The following is a 20,093-nucleotide window of genomic DNA, read 5'->3' as shown; positions in this document are numbered from 1 at the left end:
AGTACAGTAATCAAGACAGTGTAACATGGTGTAGAGATAGACATATAGATCCATGGAACAGAGTAGTATCCAGAAATAGCCCCACACGTAACAATTGATTTCAGAGGTGCTCTCATGGACAGAATGTTTGTGTTCCTTCCAATGTGATGGTATTTGGAGGTGAGGCTTTTAGGAGGTAAATAGGTTTAGATGAGGTTGTGAGGGTGGAGGCCCTATGATGGGATTATAGGAAGAGAAAGAGACCCCAGAGCTTTTCTGTCTCTGTCTCTCTCTCTCTCTCTCTCTTCCTCCCTCTCTCTCTGCCATATGAGGACACAGCAAAAAGGCGTTCGTCTGCAAGCCAGGAATAGGCCTCTCACCAGTAACCAAATCTGCTGCACCTCGATCTTGGACTTCCTAGCCTCCAGAGTTGTAAGAAATCAAGTCTGTTGTTTATGCCACCCAGTCTATGGTGTTTTTCCGTTTTTTGTGTTTTTTTTAAATAGAAGCCTGAGCTGATTAAGACGGGTGCCAAGGCACTTCATTAGAGAAAGGGTAATCTTTCAACAAGTGGTGGAGGACAGCTACATGCAAAAAAAGTGAACTTCAATTCTCACCTCATACTGTATATGAAAATTAACTCAAAATGGATCATAGGCCTAAATACAAGAATTGAAACTACAAAGTATCTAGAAGAAAATATAAGAGAAAAACTTAGTGATGCTGGGTTTGGCAAAGGTTTCTTAAATAGTACACAAAAATTTTAAAAATTGGACTTCATTAAAAAAAGTTTTTATTTCTGTTCAAAAGGCACTGTTATGAAAATGAATGTGAGGTATACCTGCTGGGGCTCTATGGGCATTTGGGTTGTCATAGACTGGGAGAAAATACTTGAAAACATACCTGACAATGTACTTGAATTTATTTATACTATATAAAGAACTCTTACAATTCAAGAAGGCAAACAACCCAGTTTAAAAATGGGCAAAAGATTTCAATGGTCATTTCATGCAAAAAGATATTGCAAAAGACAAGCACATGAAAAGATACTCAGTATCATCAATTATTAAGGAAATGCAAATTGAAATCATAATGAGATCTCACTCTATACCCACTAGAATGGGTAAATTTAAAAAGACTGACCATACCAAGTGCTGGTGCAGATATGGAAGAACTGGAATTCTCAGACCCAATTATTTTGGAATGTAAGTGATGTACCATTTGAGAAAATAGTTTACAGTTTCTTAAAAGTTTAAAATATATCTACCATATAACCCATACATTCAATTTCTAGCTATTCATTTACCCAAGAGAAATAAAAGTGTATGCCCACTGGAAAACCAGGAACAACACAAATGTCTACCAGGTGAATGAGTAAACAAAGTGTGGTATATTCATACAAGAAATATTGCTCAGCAGTAAAAAGAAAGAGCTACTGATATATCTAACAACATGGATGAGTCTCTAATTAGGCTGAGTGAAAGGAGTGAGACTAAAATTGTATATATTGTATGATTCTTTTCATATAAAATTCTTGAAAATGCAAACTAATTTTTGGTGACAGAGCAGATGAATGTTTGCCTGGAAACAGAGAGCTGAGGAGGGAAGGAGAGATCACAAGGGATCAGGAGGAAACTCTTTTGGACATGTCTGATTTTTGGACATGTAGGTAATGGATAGGTTCACTGTCTTAATTGTGACAGTCTCATGATCATAAAAGTAAGTCAAAACTTGTCAAATTGTAAAGTTTAAATATGTGCAGTTTATTTATATCAATTATATTTCAATAAATCTATTAACAAAGAAAGGAAAGAGAAGAGGGGGAGGGAGATGAGAAAGAGGAAGAAAAGAAGGAAGAAGGAAGGAGAGGGAGGAGGAGGAAGAGGAGGAGAAGCAGGAGGAGGGGGAGACAGCAACAACAACAAGAAGACATATAATTCTAGTGAAAGAGTAGAAATGGATTGGAGGAAGAATTGAATAAAGCCAGGGAGAAAAGTCAACAGTCTATTAGTTATGTCAGTCCAAGAAAGAGAAGAGATGATGACCAAGTTAGTGTAAATGTCATCTCCCCATATTGATCAATAGGGTCAACAGCCTGATCTAGTTGACAGGTCATGTGTCCCTTTCCTGACCATTCCATGTACATCACTCATTCACTCATTTATTAAATATTTATAGAGCACCAACTTTGTGCCAGGTACTATTTTAACGACAGGGAAGATGGTGGTAAAGAAGTTAGACAAGTTTACTGCACCCATGGAGTTTACTTTCTAGTTAAGGCAGGCAAGCAATAAAGATATAAAGTAATTCCATTGATTGAGGTGTTACAAAGGAAATACAATAGGATGATGTGTAGAGAATAACGGGGAGGAAGATGGGTAGTTAATTTATATTTTGATTCAGGGAAGACTGTTCTGAGGAGTAATAATAAAGCAGAATTGTGAAAGACAAAGACCCCAGCAGATAATAGCTAGGGATAGAGAGTTCTAAGGTGCAGGGAACAATTACAAATGCCCTAGGAGAGAAGGAACTAGGCGTATTTCATAAACAAAATGAAGCTGGAAGTGGGAAGAGTAGTACACGAGAGGGATGGCAAAGTGGATAGGGATTAGAGCATGTATGGCCTTAAAAGCCATATTACAGAATTTGAATTTTATTATTAGTGCAATGGAAAACCACTGGAGGATCTTGAGCAGGGAAGTAGCATGATATGATTTATGTTTTTAAAGGATTCTTCTGCCTGAAAAATGGAGTCTAGTTGGGGAAGAGGAGGAAGCATGGAAACAGGGAGACCAGTTGGAAGCTGGACTATGCTACAAAGACTGGTCAGAAGTGAGCTGGGATTTTATACATTTTGGAGGCCCAACCATCAAGATTTGTTGGTAAATAGGTTGTGGGGGTTAAGGTAAATGGAAGAATCAAGAACGACTACTAGGTTTTTAAGTGTCCAGGTGGAAAGTGGTACAGTTTATGGAAATCAGGAAAGCTGGAAGAGGAGCATGTTGGGTGTGCACATTAAAACTTGTTTCCTGAACCTGTGTAGTTGAGACATCTATTAGATATCCAAATAGAACTGTCGAGTGGGCATTTTAAATATTAGAGCTGGAGATAAAGATTGAAGTTCATCAGCACGATGTATTTTTCAGTGTACTTCCCTCTCTTGTCTCTGCCAAGAAAAGGATAGGCTGGGTCTGCCTTTTTAGTGAAGTGCTTTCCTCCCCAAATTATAGATTCATTTAAAGAGGATGACCATACTGGATAGAAGAAAAAGGATAAAGGCCTACAGTTGTATTGGTGGGAGGATCTACAGAATTTGATGAATAGTTAAATATAAAGAGAATGGAGGAATTAAATATGGCTCCCAATGGAATACCATTAACTAAGTTGGGGAACATAGGGGTGTGGTAATTTGCATTTTTAGTCCCAAATCTTCATCCTCGTGTATATCCACACCCGTTGCCATTTATCATTATAATGCCCTCCCATAATGGGTGGATATACTTTCTACCCCTCCACTGAGATTTGATCATGTGACCAGCTGGGATGTTATTCAAACAGAAGTTTGAAAAAGTTGTTCCATAATTGGGCTTCCATTCTTCTGCATCTGCTATCATCATGAGAAGGACATGCCTGGCCTGGCCCACTGGAGGATAAGATACATGTGAAGCAAAGCCAAGACACCCTGGTTGGCCCAGTTGAAGCCAACCTAAATCATTTTACAGCCAGCCAACCTCCAGACATTTGAGGAAAGCCAACCAAAGTCAACAGAACCACCTAGCCAAGCCCAGTTGCTTCTCGTCACATGAGCAATAAACACTAGTTGTATGTCACCGAGGTTTCGTGGTTCTGACAATAAGTGACTGATACAAGGGAGAGCAGGATGGGATCGGGGAGGGGAGGATTAGTCTGATTTTTGGACACGATGAATTTGAGATGGCCAGTGGCAGCTGGGTATAGGACTTAACAGCCACTTATATTCTGTGAATCATTAACATATATGTATCTCAAGATCTAAGTATGGATAAGATTACCCAAGGAGTATATACAGAATGAGAGGAGGAAATTATGATGACTGCACCCTGAGGAAAACCTGTATTTGAAGGAACCATCGAGATTGAAAAGCAATGCTCAGAGATATCTGAGGAGAAAGCAGAGAAGAGTGCTGGTAGGTTTTAAAAAGGAGGTGCTGGTTAGAAATGCCAAATGCCTCAGAGAGGCAAAGCTAAATATACCTTTAAACTCATCTTACAAGTGAAGACAGTGAGGTTTGAATAGGGTAATTAAGTTTGCTATGCATGATCACCCCAACTAGTAAATAGTAGTAAGGACACTAGAACCTAGATCTTTTGTGTTTTCAATTCAGGGTTTTATCATTTTTATCATATAGTTTTTCTTTAGTTTGTACTTCTGATTGCCCACAAATATATTATTAAAATGATTGTAAAGTATCTTTTACATATAAAATGTTAAGACAAAGGATAAAATTTTAATATTTAGAATTAGATGAACATTAAAAAACAAGAAATATATAGCCCTGGGCTCCCTCTGATTATAAAATAATTTTGTTACTTTATTACATGTCTCCTGTTATGCATCAATTTTTCTATATCTGATAAATATATATTTTTTATGTTAAGTGATTTTTCTACACACACTATGGATCAAAACAATGACTTTTCTTTCATGTTGAATATCATGAACTAATAATAATAATGTTGAAATATCTTACAGAATGAACTTCATGAGCTTAAAACACAAATAGCATCTGTCTCTGCAGAAACTAAAGAAACAGAAAGGCAAATTTATCAGCAAGATGCTGCCATACAGAATACCAAACTTCAGTGTGGAAACCTGGAAAATCAAATCAAATCCTTACATACAGAAAAAGTGAAGCTTAAATTTGACATAGAGGCAGCACAAGAAGATTTTGAGGAACAAATGATAAGATATAATGAATACTATGCAAAAATAAAAGCACATAAAGATAGTTTGAGAGAGGTAGAGAGCAAATGGTCATTCATGACTGAACTCAATGAGAAACGAGACCTTGTTAAAAAACTAAAGACAATGAAAGAGGAACTTATGCAGGATCTCCAAAATCCAGAAGGAAACCTGATGAAACAAGTACAGGTTTGAAATATCACTTATTAAAATGTTTTCTATTATTCCTTTTATTGCAAGTACACTTACTAAGTGATAAACTTATCATTAACTTAATAAAATACCCATGGGTGCTCTAACTCGATTCAGAAATTTGAAAACTTGTATAAGTGCATGAGTTCTGTAACAACTATGCCATATGTGCAAATGCATAAAGGAAACATCCCCAAATCCCTTATGGATTAATAAAAATATATAGTCAAACAAAATCACAGTGAACAATTAATCCATTTGTTACAGAAGGTGTGACTCACAAAGATGTTGAAACTCTAGCTTCCAGGCTAATGAATCCAGACCAATTAAAATCAATTTAGTGTGCTTAATGCTGTTACACAAACAATATGAATTAATAATTGTACCCTAAGCATCTTTTTCTTAATATTCTTTGAAGACGTTGGGAGATAAAAACTTAAAATATCTATTATTTCTTGCTAAAGAATTAAAAAATATCCTTTATATCGTAGCTGGGCAATTGCCCCTGTGACTACCACTTTCCTTTATGTCTTATTTTCATTTGGTTTTTACTTCTATATTTTCAAATCTAAGGTTTGCTTGTTTGAATAACCATTCTTTGTTCCTCGTACCTATAGAAGTAATATTCTAATCCTATTTATCAAAATTAAATGTGATGGCTAGTTTTCTTAAATTACAGAAACACTGAAAATCTTGGATTTATATTGACCATTCATTGTTTGATGTGTATATTTTAAATTCTATAAACATACAGGAAGACATTACAAACCTAAAGGACAAAATTATAACTGTAAAAGAATCCATCACTGAAAAAACTTGTTTTCTTGAGGAAGAAAAAAAGACACATGAAAAATTAAGAAAAGAAATAGAGGTAAGTCTTAATTATCTAGATTTCAATGTTTTATGGGATCATTTTTTAAACTTTTACTATAGTCATAATTTCCATAGTTTACTCTCAATTCCCAAAACAACTAGAGAACAAAAAAGAACTACAAAAAGCAGTTGATAAGTCTAAACCATTAATAGATAAGTATAGAGACTCCCTCATTCAAAAATATTCAAATATATTAATACATTCAAAGAAAGCAAGTACTCACTCTTATTTAAATCTGGCCTAGAATTCTTCCAGGTCGCATTCCACCAATTTTGTACCCAATTAATGGCTAGAAAGCAGAGGCTAATACTGTATGTGGCCTTTTCAGATTGGCTTCTTTCACCTAGCAACATGCATTTAAAATCCTTCCATGTGTTTTCATGTCTTGATAGTGAGCTGAGTGATAATTCCATTCTCTAGATGTACTACTGTTTATCCATTCACCTGCTAGAGGACATCTTTCTTGCTTCCAGGTTTAGGCCATTATGAATAAAGTTGCTATAAACATAAAAAAAAAAGAAAGCAGAAGCTATCCAGTCAAAAATATGACCACTCCTAGACAGAAATTAAAGACTCTTCAAAGTAGAGTAAAGACAATGGAAGTATTGGTATTCTAAACCCCTCTGACTTCCTATTTGTAATTTTCAACTGTCCAATTAAAAACAACAAACTGATATGTAAAATTAAAAGTGAGACTAAATTTGAGGTGCCACTGGCAGACCTCTATAGTCATTATTGTTTAGATGAGGGCAGAACAAAAATGGAAAAGTGTACATTGTTAAGGGCAAAAAAATAATTTTCACCCTTAAAAATCACTTTGGAAAATAAAAAGATGTATATTTTCAACTTGTTTGTGACTAATTTGACACAATAAAAAAAACCTGAGGAATTTGAAGACAAAAACCCTCACCTTTACAAAACATTCTCTTCAAGAAACACCATGATTTTATCTTATATTTTACTGGCAATCTAAATAAATGGGTATTTTTTTACCCTTCTAGATATCAAGATTATTATAAAACTATAATAGTAAGACAGGATATAAGTGGCATAGAAATAGAAAAAATGATTAATGAAACAGAAAAAAAGAATCCAGAAATAATCCATCATAAATGGTACAAACAAGTTAGCCATATGAAAAACTAAAGACAATTTTGAAATAAAATTAGATTCCTACCTCTTAACACATACATGCATATGCTTCCACAAGGACTGAAGACAATATAGGAGACAAACTTAACCATTTGTGTTACAGAAGTATTTATTTTAAAAGATACACAGACATATATGCAAACTGCATGATTAAATGTTACTTTTGACTATATCATAAATTTCTAGATTATTGAGATGCAGCATAACAATAAAGAAGACAAGACTCATTTTGAGAGAGGGTATTTGTAACATACATAAGTGACTAAGAGATAAGAAAATTTCAAACAAGCCATAGAACATTGGTAAAATGGTATGAAAAGTCTTACCTTTCAAAACATGAATATCAAAAAAAAACCCCAATGGAAATGATGAACAACCTCGCTAACAATAAGGGGTTGATAATTCAAGCCACAGTAAGGCCCCAAATTTAGCCTGTCAATTATCAATATTACAATTTGTAAGATGTGGACCACCTGAATTCTAAAATACTATTGGTATGAGTATAAATTGGTAAAAGCATTTTGGAGAGAAATTTGAGATTCTTAGTAATTTTTATTAAGGTATAATTGTCATAAGAGTAGGTACACTATTTATAAGGGTTTAGCTTGATTAATTTTGACAATTTATACATACACCTGGGTTACCATGACCTAGATCAAGATATAAAACTTTTGCATCGTGCCCAGAAAGTTCTCTTGTCCCTTTTCCTCAGGCTACCACTATGCTGATTTTGAAAACAGCTTTATTGAGATATAATTCACATACCATACAATTCACCCATTTAAACTGCATAATTCAATGGGTTTTAGTATGAATACAGATAATTTGTAACCATTACCATAGTCAATTTTAGAAATTTTCATCACCTCAAAAGAAACCCCATACCCTTTAGCTATGCCCTCTCCATTTGTCTATTGTATTTACCTATATTTTTACTCCACCATATTCTTTCTTCCTTCCTGATGTTCTAAGATTTCCTCTTTTATCATTTCCTTTCTCTTTAGAAAATTTCTAAATTCATTCTTTTAGGAGAAGTCGGCTGGTGGCAGTCTCTGGGTTTTTTCTTTTTTTTCATCTGAGAATGTCTTCATTTCCCTTTCATCTCTGAAAGATATTTTGGTGGATATAGAATTCTGGGTTGACAGTTCTTTTCAGTTGAAAAATGCTGTGCCACTTCTTTCTGGTCTCTATGATTTCTAACAGATAATCCACTGTCATTTGAATTGTTTTTCTCTCTACAGATAAGGTATTTGTATCTTGCTGCTTTCAAGCCTTCCTGTCTTTAGTTTTCAGAAGTTTTACTGTTATATGTTTTGGAACTAATTTCTTTGGATTTATACTATCTGGAAAATTCTCAGCTTCTTGATTCTGTAGGCTTATGTCTTTTGCCAAATTTGAGAAATTTTCAGCTCTGATTTATTTGAATACTTTTGCAGTTCTGCCCTCTTTTCTCCTATCCTTCCAGGACTCTGATGACACAAATCATAAGTCTTTTTTTGATATAGCCCTACAGGTCCCTGAGGCTCTCTTCATTTCTTTTTTTCAGTCTTTTGTCTCTCAGTTTTTCAGATTGAGTAATCCTTTGAGTTCTATCTTCCATTCACTGATTCTTTCCTTTATCCCCTCCATTCTGCTATTGAACCATCCCATGAAATTTTTTATTTCAGTTACTGTGTTTTTTCCATTTGGTTCTTTGTATCCTTTATTCCTTTGCTGAGACTTTTTATATTTTCATTTGTTTCAGGCAATTCATAATTACTCATTGAAGCATTTTTATGATGATCGGCTTTAAAATGCTTGTCAGATAATGCTAACTTCTGCATTTTCTTGGTGTTGGCACATGTTGATTGTTATTTCTTACTCAGTTTGAGGTCTTCCTGGTTCTTGCTTTGAAGAGAAATTTTCTATTGAGATCTGGACATGTTGGGTATTATGTCTTAAGACTCTGGGTCATTGTTGCTTCCAGGTAGTACTGGAAGTTCAGAGTCTCCATGGACACTCATGGAGGGAAGAAGGGTTTCTTGTTACTGCTAGTCAAAAGTGGGAGTTCTGGCTGCCCACTAGGCTTCTGTTGATAAGCCCGTGGCTGGGAAGGGCAGGAGCACCTCTTTACTGCTCCCGTGTAGATGTGGCCTCGCTACTACTGAGCAGTGGTAAAAGCCCTGACTGTCCACTAGGCCTCCTCTGACATTCTCCCAGTGAGGAGGGGGAAGAATGCCTTGTTACCACTAGATGGGAGTAGAAGTCCAGCCTCCCCAGATGGGCTCCACTCACACCAGAGGATGTGGTTTGTTACTTTCCAGAGGGAATGAAAAGTCCTGGCTCCCCAGTCAGCCTTCTCTGACACCGCCCCAGCAGGAGGACCGGGGCACCTTGTAATAGCCCAGCAATGGTGAAAGTGTAGGCTTTGCTAGTGTGGGTGGTGGGGGGGCCATAGTTTTCTCTGTGGTGTTTGACTTTAGTAGTTACTACCTAAAAGTGTTCAGTCTTGCAGAGTCTGCCTTTTTCCTGGTCCTCTGGCTAGATAGCAGGCTTTTCTTGGAGTTTTTTTGTTTTGTTTTGTTTTGTTTTTGTCCGCACCTATTGGCATTTCCAGCTTGCTGTCTTCCCCATATCCAGTCTGGTATATATGAGGCAAAATGAAAACCCAGGGAACTCATTACCAAGTCGTTCCTAGGATCCTAAGGTCTCCAGCCAGTCTGCCTTCTTCTCTCCACCTTTCAGAAGCTTCTTATGCTAATATTATATACAGTGTCCAGGGATTTTAGTTGTACTTAGCATGAGGAATAGGTATATGAAATGCATCTACTTTATTTTGACAGAAGCAGAAGTGTACATAGGTATTTTTAGTGGTAAAGGGTAATGTAAATGTCTACTAATGATAGATTTAGATGGAATGTCATTGAGCTTGAGACTTCAGTTTTTAATGTTTTCATCATTATATTTCTTATCATGAAATTTAATAAACTCTTTTTTAAGCTTTCATAATAGGGTTACTAAAGATCCTTTTAGGCTTTTTAATTTTAGTTTTATTAACTCTAATGCATTAAAAAGTAGTCCTCAATTCTATCACAATGTTATGGTTGAAAAAATGAAAATCTAAGAAATTAGAGATTATCTGTAATAAACTATAAAACTGAAGGACAAATACCACAGCCACAGCATTGTCTTGAGAACACTGCATTTTTTTCCCAACAATTTCATTTATTGCTTGATGAGAATTTATCATTGACACAAGTAACTTCTTTCTCAAAACAACTAGTATTTTAAGAGTATAAATTCAAATACCAGAAGATTTTTATTACTTATTTCTTTTTTGAGTCTTTTTTTTTTTTTTTCTATTCCTTCTGGATGTTTTTAGCCATGGCCTTGGTACAGTTCATGGTCATCTTTTGCCTGGATTATAGTATTCTTTTGTTCTAATGTTTAATTCTTTCAATATTTTGTGCTTTGCATGTTTAATCTTGATATTAATATTGCTTTTTACATTTTTTGGTTAAGAAAAACTGAAAATGGTTTTTGAATTTTACATTTTTTTTTTTTTTAGTCAAATGAATGTTTTTGGTAATTTTAGGCCATGTCTGAATGAAAGAAGTATTTCAAAATAATTACCCCAAAATGCCTTTTTTCCCTGTCTCTTGTCTGTCTTTATATATATTTTAGAAGAAAGGAACTATAGAGAGGAAAATAAATATAAGTTATGAGTCACTGACGAAAAAAAGTGGGGAAGCAAAATACAAAGCATACAAACACAAAGCTTCAAATACAAAGCATTAAGCAACAATCATTTTTAAAACCATGTTATTTGCCAAATCCAAGAGTTTTCAGGGAAGGGAAACTAGAGCAGTTAAGAAGTTTTTAGCAAATGATGAGTGCTGCAAGTAACATTTTGTGATAACAGGTATTGTGTAAAGCATTTTAAGATTTATTAACGGTTACTCTTGCCTAAATTTTGTTCAATTTGAGCTCCAAATTTAAAGGACAGGGAAAAATTTAGAGTGCTTTCGGAGCTACTAGGGATCAGGAACAAAATACGTTTCACTTGTTAGAATGCAACATGCAGGTTACACAATTAACTAATCCATTCATTTACTGAGGTCAGCCACAGAAATGATTACACAACTAGAAAGCCGGTCCTACATGAAAAACCCAAAGAAGCAAAGGTAAAAAGGTAAACTAAAGGCAGGGTAAGAATGATTCAGATAGCTAGAAAACATGGTAACAAATTATTCTATCTTACAAAAGGTACAAGAAGAAATGTTCAGTATTATTAAATCTATTGTTGTTTATTGAGTGCCCGGTATTTTTCAAGCACTTTGTGTAGGCTATCCCATTTAAATTCTCACAGTAACATATTTTACAGAATTTCAGAAAATTTAAATAACTTGTACAAGGTTATATAGCTAGTGATAAGGGACAGAATAGAATATGAGTCCATGTCTTTTGGACTCTACTCCCAATCTTTTTAAAAAATGGTTTTCACTTCTGTGGAAATATATTCTCCTTGGAAAAGATTAAAATTTTAGAGGGAAGGCTAAAGTTCCTTTGACCACTGCCTCCCATTACACTGCTCTCTTATCACACTCACCTCTTCCTAATGGCAACCGCTGTTTGGTGTGTGCACTTGGGTAAGCATGAGTATGTATGTATATATGTATATATATACATGTGCATGTACACACACACATGAACACACATCTATGCATAGGGGAAGATTACATAAAGTACCATACATATAATTTTGCAACTACTTTACTTAATAACCTATATCACAGTTTTTTTTCATATTAGTACCTATGGGCCTACATAATTCTTTTTAACTGCTGCAAAATATCTCACAGTATGACTATACCTTAATTTATATAAACATGCCACAACTGATAGACATTATTTCCAGCATTTCACTATTAAAAGTAATGTTGTAGTGAGCATAGTACACACACCCTTTGTATCAAGAAGTAGAATTACTGGGTCGTAAGATAAGTTCCGTGATCTTACTAATATTTAATATGTTCTCAATAATTATCACCACAAATAATAATAACTTATGTTTGAAATCATTTTATACTGTTTTAGGTATTCCTACCCCTCATCATGAGGTTGATTGAGTCTATATTAAATTTGGCCTTATTTGGAGCCCCAAACTTCTGTATTATCTCCCTTCAAATCCTTGGCTTTAACTTGAACTGCAGTTGCATTGGGGGCGGGGGTAAAATTTCAAGGATCACAGTGGGGAAAAACAGCTACAATGCTGAAGAACTGACCTGAGATTTTAGCATCTGCCCACTGCTACTACTGCCACACTTTAGGAGTAAAGACCATACTCAGAACTAAGAACTAACACAAAACTAGACTAAAGACAAGGCCTAGATCTAAGAACAAAACTGAAATGGACACTCTCTAGCAAAAGTATAAAATAAGGTCTCACAAGTTCAAGATGATCCACCAGTAACTTAACTGACTGTTAGAACAAAATTCAAAACTTTTCAGAAGAAAGTAACATAATCCATAGTTTATAATATATGTACACTGTTCAGTTAATAAAAAGCATTCTTACATATGTAAACAAATAGAGAAGTATTACCAATAATTGAGAGGATAATTAATCAAGAAAAACAGTCACAGTTGACTCAGCAGTTGTTCGGCAAGGACAGAAAATTATGATTAAATATGTTAAATATTCTACAGCAGCGGTCCCCAACCTTTTTGGCACCAGGGACCAGTTTTGTGGCAGACAATTTTTCCACGGACAGGGATGGGGGGAGTATATGGTCCAGGCGGTAACGTGAGCGACGGGGAGCGATGGGGAGCGGCAGATGAAGCTTTGCTCACTCGCCTACCGCTCACCTCCTGCTGTGCGGCCTGGTTCCTAACGGGCTGCAGACCAGTACTGGTCCACGGCCCCGGGGTTGGGGACCCCTGCTCTACATGAAAGATGGATACACAGTAATGGGTAAAGAGAAAGAATATTAATCATATAAAAGAACCAAATGGAAATCTTAGAACTCAAGAAAAAGTTGAAAAAATTTATTGGGTGTAATTACTAGCAGGTTAGACACAACAGAAGCAAGATCTTTCTTAAACTTGAAGACAGATCAGTAGAAGTCATCAAAGCAAGCATACAGAGAAAAAGAAAAAAAATTGAAGAAAATGTATAGAGCCTCAGTGACTTGTGAGACCATGTTAAACAATGTGACATATGGGTAATTAGAGTTCCAGGAGATGAGGAGAGAGAGAAAAAGGAACAGAAATATTAAGAAATACTGGCCAGCAACTTTCCAAACTTGACTAAAAAAATAACTCATAGATTCAAGAAATTTACCAAACCCAAAGCAGGATAAATACAAAGAAAACTGTATCTAAGGAAATTATAGTCAAGCTACTGAAAACCAAATACAAAGAAAAAAATCTTAAAAGCAGCCAGAAAAAAAGTCACATTAAATATACAAGAACATATATACACTTATATGTATAAAATAGATAACTAATTTAAAAAAAAAGTGTCACTGTCCTAAAAATCCTCTGTGCTCTATGTATTCATCCCTCCCTCCCCCAACCTCTGTCAGCCACAGATCTTTTTACTGTCTCCATGGTTTTACCTTTTCCAGAATATCGTAGTTAGAATCATACAGTTTGTGGCCTTTTCAGATTGGCTTCTTCCACTTAGTAATATGCATTTAAGGTTCCTTGTGACATTTCATGGCTTGATAGCTCATTTTTTGTTTTATTTATTTATATTTTTAGTGCTAAATAATATTCTGTTGTCTGGATGTAAAACAGTTTATTCTTTCACCTACTGAGGGACATCTTGATTGCTTCCAAGTTTTGGCAATTATGAATAAAGCTGCTATAAAAACATCTGTATTTTTGTGTGGATATCAGTTTTCAACTCCTTTGGGTAAATGCCAAAGGGTGTGATTGCTGGATCATGTGGTAGAGTATGTTTAGTTTTGTAAGAAACCACCAAACTGTCTTCCAAAGTGGCTGTACCATTTTGCATTCCCACCAGCAATGAATGAGAGAGTTCCTCTTGCTCCACATCCTCACCAGCATTTGGTTCCGTCAGTGTTGCAGATTTTGGTCATTCTAATAGGTGTGTAGTGGTATCTTGTTGTTTTAATTCTCATTTCCCTGATGACATTTCATGTGGGACATGTTTTCATGTACTTATTTGCCATTTGTGTATCTTCTTTGGTGTGGTGTCTGTTCAGGTTTCTGGCCTATTTTTTAATCTGGTTATTTGTTTTCTTATTGTTGCATTTTAAGAGTTTGTTGTATATTTTGAATAACAGTTCTTTATCAGATGTGTCTTTTGCAAATATTTTCTCCCAGTCTGTGGCTTGTCTTATTTTCTTGACAGTGTCTTTTACAGAGCAGAAGGTTTAATTTTTTTGAGGTCCAGCTTATCAATTATTTCTTTCATGGATTGTGCCTTTAGTGTTGTATGTAAAAAGACATCACCAAACCCAAGGTCATCTAGGCTTTCTCCCGTGTTATCTTCTAGGAGTTCTATAGTTTTGCATTCTATATTTAGGTCTGTGATCCACTCTGAGTGTAGACAGAAAAGAAATAAATAAAAAAGGCAAAGGAGACTAATAGAACAAAATTATTGAAATGGTAGACTTAAACCCAAACATATCAGTGGTTACATCAAATGTAAATGGACTAAACACTCCAATTAAAAGGTAAAAATGATCAGATTGGATTAAGAAAACAATTTGCGAACATAACTTTTTCACAAGAGATGCACTTTGAATATAAAGACACAGACAGGTTGAAAGATAGAAAAAGATAAACTATGAAGACATCAATCTTTAGAAAGCTGGTCGTGGCTGTATTAATATCAAGTAGATTTTAAGATATGGACTACCATCAAAGTTGAAGAGGGCCAGTCAATTCACCAGAAACAAATAATAATACTAAATGTGTATTTACCTAATCATAAAGCTTCAAAATACATAAGCAAAAACTGACAAAATTATGAAGAAAAAGACACAAATCTACAATCATATTGGAGAGCTTAACAACTTTTTTGAATAGTTGATAGAACAATACGCAAAATCAGTAAGCAAGCATATAGAAAATTTGAACAACTTATCTACCAACTAAACCTAATTACCATATATAAAATACTCCACCTAATAACTGTTGATTATACTTTATTTTCAAATGCACATGGAACATTCACCAAGATAGACAATACACTGGATGATAAATTTCAAAGAATTTGATATTCTTTGATAACAGTAGAATTTAATTAGAAATCAGTAACAATAAGAAAGCTAGAAAATACATAAACATTTTGAAATTAAGCATCACAATTATAAATAATCCATGAGTCAAAGAAGAAATCACAAAAAAAGAAGAAATCATGAGAATTATTAGAAAATATTTGAAATTGAATGATAATGAAAACACAGCATATAAAAAACCATAGGGTATAGCTAGAGCAGTATTTAGAGGAAAATTTACAGCTTTAAATGTGCATATTAGAAGAGAAAAAAGGTTTAAAAGCAATTATCTAAGCTTCCATCTTAAGAGACTAGAAAAATAAGAATAAATTCAGCCAATAGCAAATAGGAAGAAATGACATAATAAATAGTAGAAATCAGTGAAATAGAAAATGGAAAATCAGAGAAAATCAACAAAGCCAAAAGTTGAAAAGACTAATAAAATTGATAAACCATAACAATACTGATCAAAAAAATGAAGATCGTGGGGATACTACTTTAGGTCCTATAGACTTAAAAGGATGATAAAGGCCTATTATAAACAACAATAAATTTAACAACTTAGATGAAATGGACAAATTCCTTGAAAAGTGCACATACCATCAGTAACACAGGAAGAAATTACTTTTATGTTTAGACCTATGATCCATTTAAAATTAGGCTATATAAATGGTGTGAAGTAGGAACCAATGAAATTGAACTCATAATTAAAACCCTCCCCACAAGGAAAGCTTCAGACTAACATGGCTTCACTGGTAAATTCTATCACACATTTAAGGAAGAAATAATACCCAGCCTATACAAATTTTTTCAGAAAATAGAGGGTGGAACTCTTCCCAGCTTATTTTAGGAGGCCAGCATAACCCTGACACAAAGAATGAACAGGAACATTACCAGAAAAGTAATTACAGACCAATGTTCCTCATGAACGTAGATGCAAAATATTTTCAAATTGGCATTCGCTAGTATGTATAAAAAGGTTAATAACTTATGACCAAGCAAAGTTTATCTCAGGAATGCAGAGTTGGTTTCACTTTCAAAACACAAACAATGTAAAGAAGTGAAGGAGCTAGTCATGTAGATCTGAGGAATAGCTTTCCAGGCAAAGGAAAAAATAAGTGCAAAAGTCTTAAGATGAGAACGTACTTGGACTCAGATTCTAGAGGTGAAGTGTGTCTAGAGTGAAGGGAATGAAGAGGCCACTCTTTTTGCCACTGTGTTTTCTGAGCACCACCGCTGCTTCATTATTATTCTTATTTCTGCCTTGAGTGTAACAATAACTAAATAAGAATAGTAACCCCTCCATTTCTTAGAGGCAAAAAAAACTGTATTCTCTCCAGAACCACTACATCCTTAGCTGTGTAATGGTATTCAAGTTTGAATATTGACACATACCAAAGGCAGAATTATACCAATAGAGGCTGAACAATTGGCTGGCCTTCAAGAAGGCTCACAATGTGACCTTCACCTTTACGATGTCACTTCTTGGCCAAAACCTCCTTTTAGCCTTGTGGGCTTAGAAAATTAACCTTTTAAGTATCCCAGGGTTGGGTAGACATGGAGAAGTGCTAGTACAGTTCACAAGAACCTGATGTATAAAACTCAAATGCCAGTTTATTAATTTACAATAATAAACAAAACTCTCAAGGAAATCAGAAAACATCAGTCATCAGCGCTTCTTCTCCCTGTAAGGAAACTACACTGGAAGCCAAATTATTATAAAGCTGGTTACTGAGCATGGAAATCAAGTCAGTCATTTGAGTTGAAGTGTTCTTGACCTCTGGCTCTGTACACTCAAGGAGCCAATCTCCGTAACAGCGTTATTCTTATCAGATAGTCACTGGATGGGAACTACCAACACATGCCTCCTTCACTTGCCTATTTTTGTGCTACATTCTTCACATAATCCCTTCTGATGATATATTCTTTCTTTAGTTTATATTAATACCTCCTGTGATATCTAGCTGAGGCTGGTGATCTAGAGTCCCACTAAGGGGACTTTGCATGTCTCTACTCTGATCCATGGTGTATTAGTTTCACAGCTTCACTGCTGAAGAATAATTTTAGAAGCAGGCTAATAAGATTTATGGAGTAACCAAAATTTTGTTCTAGTTATTTGATTTCTATTAGTATGTTCTATGAACATGTATATAAGCATATTCAGTGACTATATTCTCCCTATGAATGTATGCTATTGGATATATCAATGGATATATTTATCACATATTAATAAAATATGCAGTGATATGTATTACATATATACATATAAGTTGATATATATCCCTTTGAATATACTTGATATATTAAAAATCTTCTTTTGAATATAGTTTCATTATCTAATATGATGTTTCTGTTTACTAATTTATTTATAATTCTTTTAAAGTCACTTTCTGTTTTGCCAATATATCAGGAGGCCTAGTTCACCAATTTGAATGAACTATCTGACTTTGCAGAATTAACAAAACTGAAAACTTAAAAGGATGTTTAAAGTTTATAGCAATTTATGTGAAGTGTTAGTTGACAAGTTTTCACTTTGTTTTTATACCAGTATTTTGGAATGCTTACAGTGTTTCTGTCCTAGTTCCCCTGATGCTCTACAGAACTGTGTTTCCATATAATTGGTTTCTTTTGTAATCCTGTATGTTTTATTTTATGCATTTAAAAACATTCTAAGAAGAAGTCCATAGTCCTCATGTACTATCAAAATGGCATAATAAAGGTGAAGAAGCTCCAAGTTAAGGGAGGAGCTGGGAAAGAGAGAGGGGAAACTGTACTGAGGGTCCCAGTAAAAAGGAAAGCTGAGTTACAGAGAGAAGGGGAGACAGGTCGGGGACAGAGTCTTAAGGCCCCAGAAACCCAGAGTCTTGTCTCCCTACAGCCATCTTAAGCTATAAACTTACTTTGGCAAATTGGTTATTTTGACAAATTTGGTGAATTGGTGTTTTGACAAATTGATTCTTCTTTGTATTGACCTAGAATCACCTTCCTGACTGACTAGAGCTCTCTCTTAAATAGACATGAGAATGAAGAAGTAACTTTCCCAGCCCCACTATTCTATTATTCAATCAGTTCATTTTAAAGTGGGTGTTTTACTACAATACCACTGTCACACTCACTGGAAGTACCACTTCACACCCACTAAGATGGCTATGATTATGATCAAAAAGACAGGTAATATCAAATACTTTCAGTGTGTGAAGAACTGGAACCCTCCCACATGCTGGTGAGAATGTAAACTCGTGCAGCCAGAGTAGAAAACGGCATGGCAGTTCAGCGAAAAATTAAAAATAGAATTACTGTATGATCCAGCAATTCTGCTTCTGGGTATATACCTAAAAGAAGTGAAAACAGAGTCTCAAAGATATATTTATATCCATATTCATAGCAGTGTTAGTCACAATAGCCAAAAGTAGGAACAACCCTGGTGTCCATCAATGGATGAATGGATAAACAAACTGTGGTGTATACACACAATGAAATATTATTCAGCCTTAACCCATGCACTTTCCACTGTGCCTCACTGCCTTCCACTGTAGCCTTGTCTGTCTCAGCATAAATACTGATCTACTTAATGGCAGGGAAATGGCCTACATGATCTCCTGGATCTTTTAGATCAATGGGTCTATGTTTCAGTGAACCACTAGATACAGGAAATGAAACCATTTCTCTTAACCAGAACCTGCTTTGATAAGTAGAAGGCCCTCCATCACAGATGCTTCCCTTGTGTTCAAATCCCAAACACCATCACTTGCTAGCTGTGAAACCTTGAGTGCATTACTTAAACTCTTTGATCTTCAGTTTATACAAAAGTGGGGATAATAATATTTACATCATAAGGTGTTATGAGAATTTAATTATATGTAAAAAGCTCTCATCACAGTATCTAGCATGTAATGTGTTGAATACTTATAATTACTGTTTGTTTTTATTATCATTATTATTTACAGTGAGTAATTTTTAATCAAGTGCTTTCCTCTTTAGAGTAGTCAAAATATCCTTTATGGCTGTTTACTATTTTTCCTTCTCAAGGACCATTGACATGTGCTCTTCTTTTAATAGGTACAACATAAGAGATACAGTGCAATTCTTAAGCGTTTGCACTGTCAGGTGAACAAGCTTCAGTCAGAGAGAAGACAATGGCAATGGAACATTCAACAGCTGGAAAAAACTGCAGCTGAACTGAGAAAATGCATTGGAACGAAAGATTAACATGGCCGTATGGTAATGTAGTATAGGGTAATGCTGAGCACAGACTATGCCACAAAAATTACGGGATAGAAAGGTGAGAAAATCCTTTGGGTCTTAACAACCGACATCCACTATCAGAGGGCTCTCTTAATGACAGATATGTTTTCTTTTCCTTGAATCAGTCATCTGTTTGCTGAAATGCCTTCCAACCCGATAATTGATAGCAATAGAGAGACAATAGGAAGGCTCACAGAAGAATAGTGAAAGACTCTGTATGAATATTTTGAGTGTATAAGATATATTGTACTCATGAATGCCTGTTTATAAACATGTTGCCTTCACTAGCACATGAAGCAAAAATTTAGAAGAAAAGAAGCATTTGAATTTACAATGATTTAAATTGTTAAGATATTTTAAATAGGTTGTCTGTTTCAAACTACCTGCTTTTTTACCCCTGGCTTCAAAGCAGTCCATAAATGTTGACATTTATAATAAGGTTGTTATGTGTTCAAGGCTTCAGATATTTACTTAGTTTT

General features: G+C 34.9%; 1 protein-coding gene across 3 annotated transcripts in view; it reads left to right on the top strand.

Annotated features, from left to right (window-relative positions):
• Positions 1-19,887, top strand: part of CCDC122 (coiled-coil domain containing 122) — a 33,038-nt gene extending 13,151 nt beyond the window's left edge. For all 3 annotated transcript variants that reach the window (XM_061170999.1, XM_061170998.1, XM_061170997.1), the window contains 3 exons: positions 4,711-5,109; positions 5,867-5,983; positions 19,429-19,887. In XM_061170999.1, coding sequence (XP_061026982.1) covers positions 4,918-5,109; positions 5,867-5,983; positions 19,429-19,578 — 459 coding nt within the window. In that variant the 5' untranslated portion in view covers positions 4,711-4,917 and the 3' untranslated portion in view covers positions 19,579-19,887. The remainder of the gene's footprint in view (positions 1-4,710; positions 5,110-5,866; positions 5,984-19,428) is intronic.
• Positions 19,888-20,093: the final 206 nt, after the last annotated feature.

This window comes from Eubalaena glacialis, chromosome 16 (genome assembly GCF_028564815.1).
Source record: "Eubalaena glacialis isolate mEubGla1 chromosome 16, mEubGla1.1.hap2.+ XY, whole genome shotgun sequence".
Lineage (NCBI taxonomy): Eukaryota > Metazoa > Chordata > Mammalia > Artiodactyla > Balaenidae > Eubalaena > Eubalaena glacialis.
The sequence above is the reverse complement of the archived record's forward strand: the minus strand, read 5'-3'. Positions and strand labels throughout refer to the sequence as shown.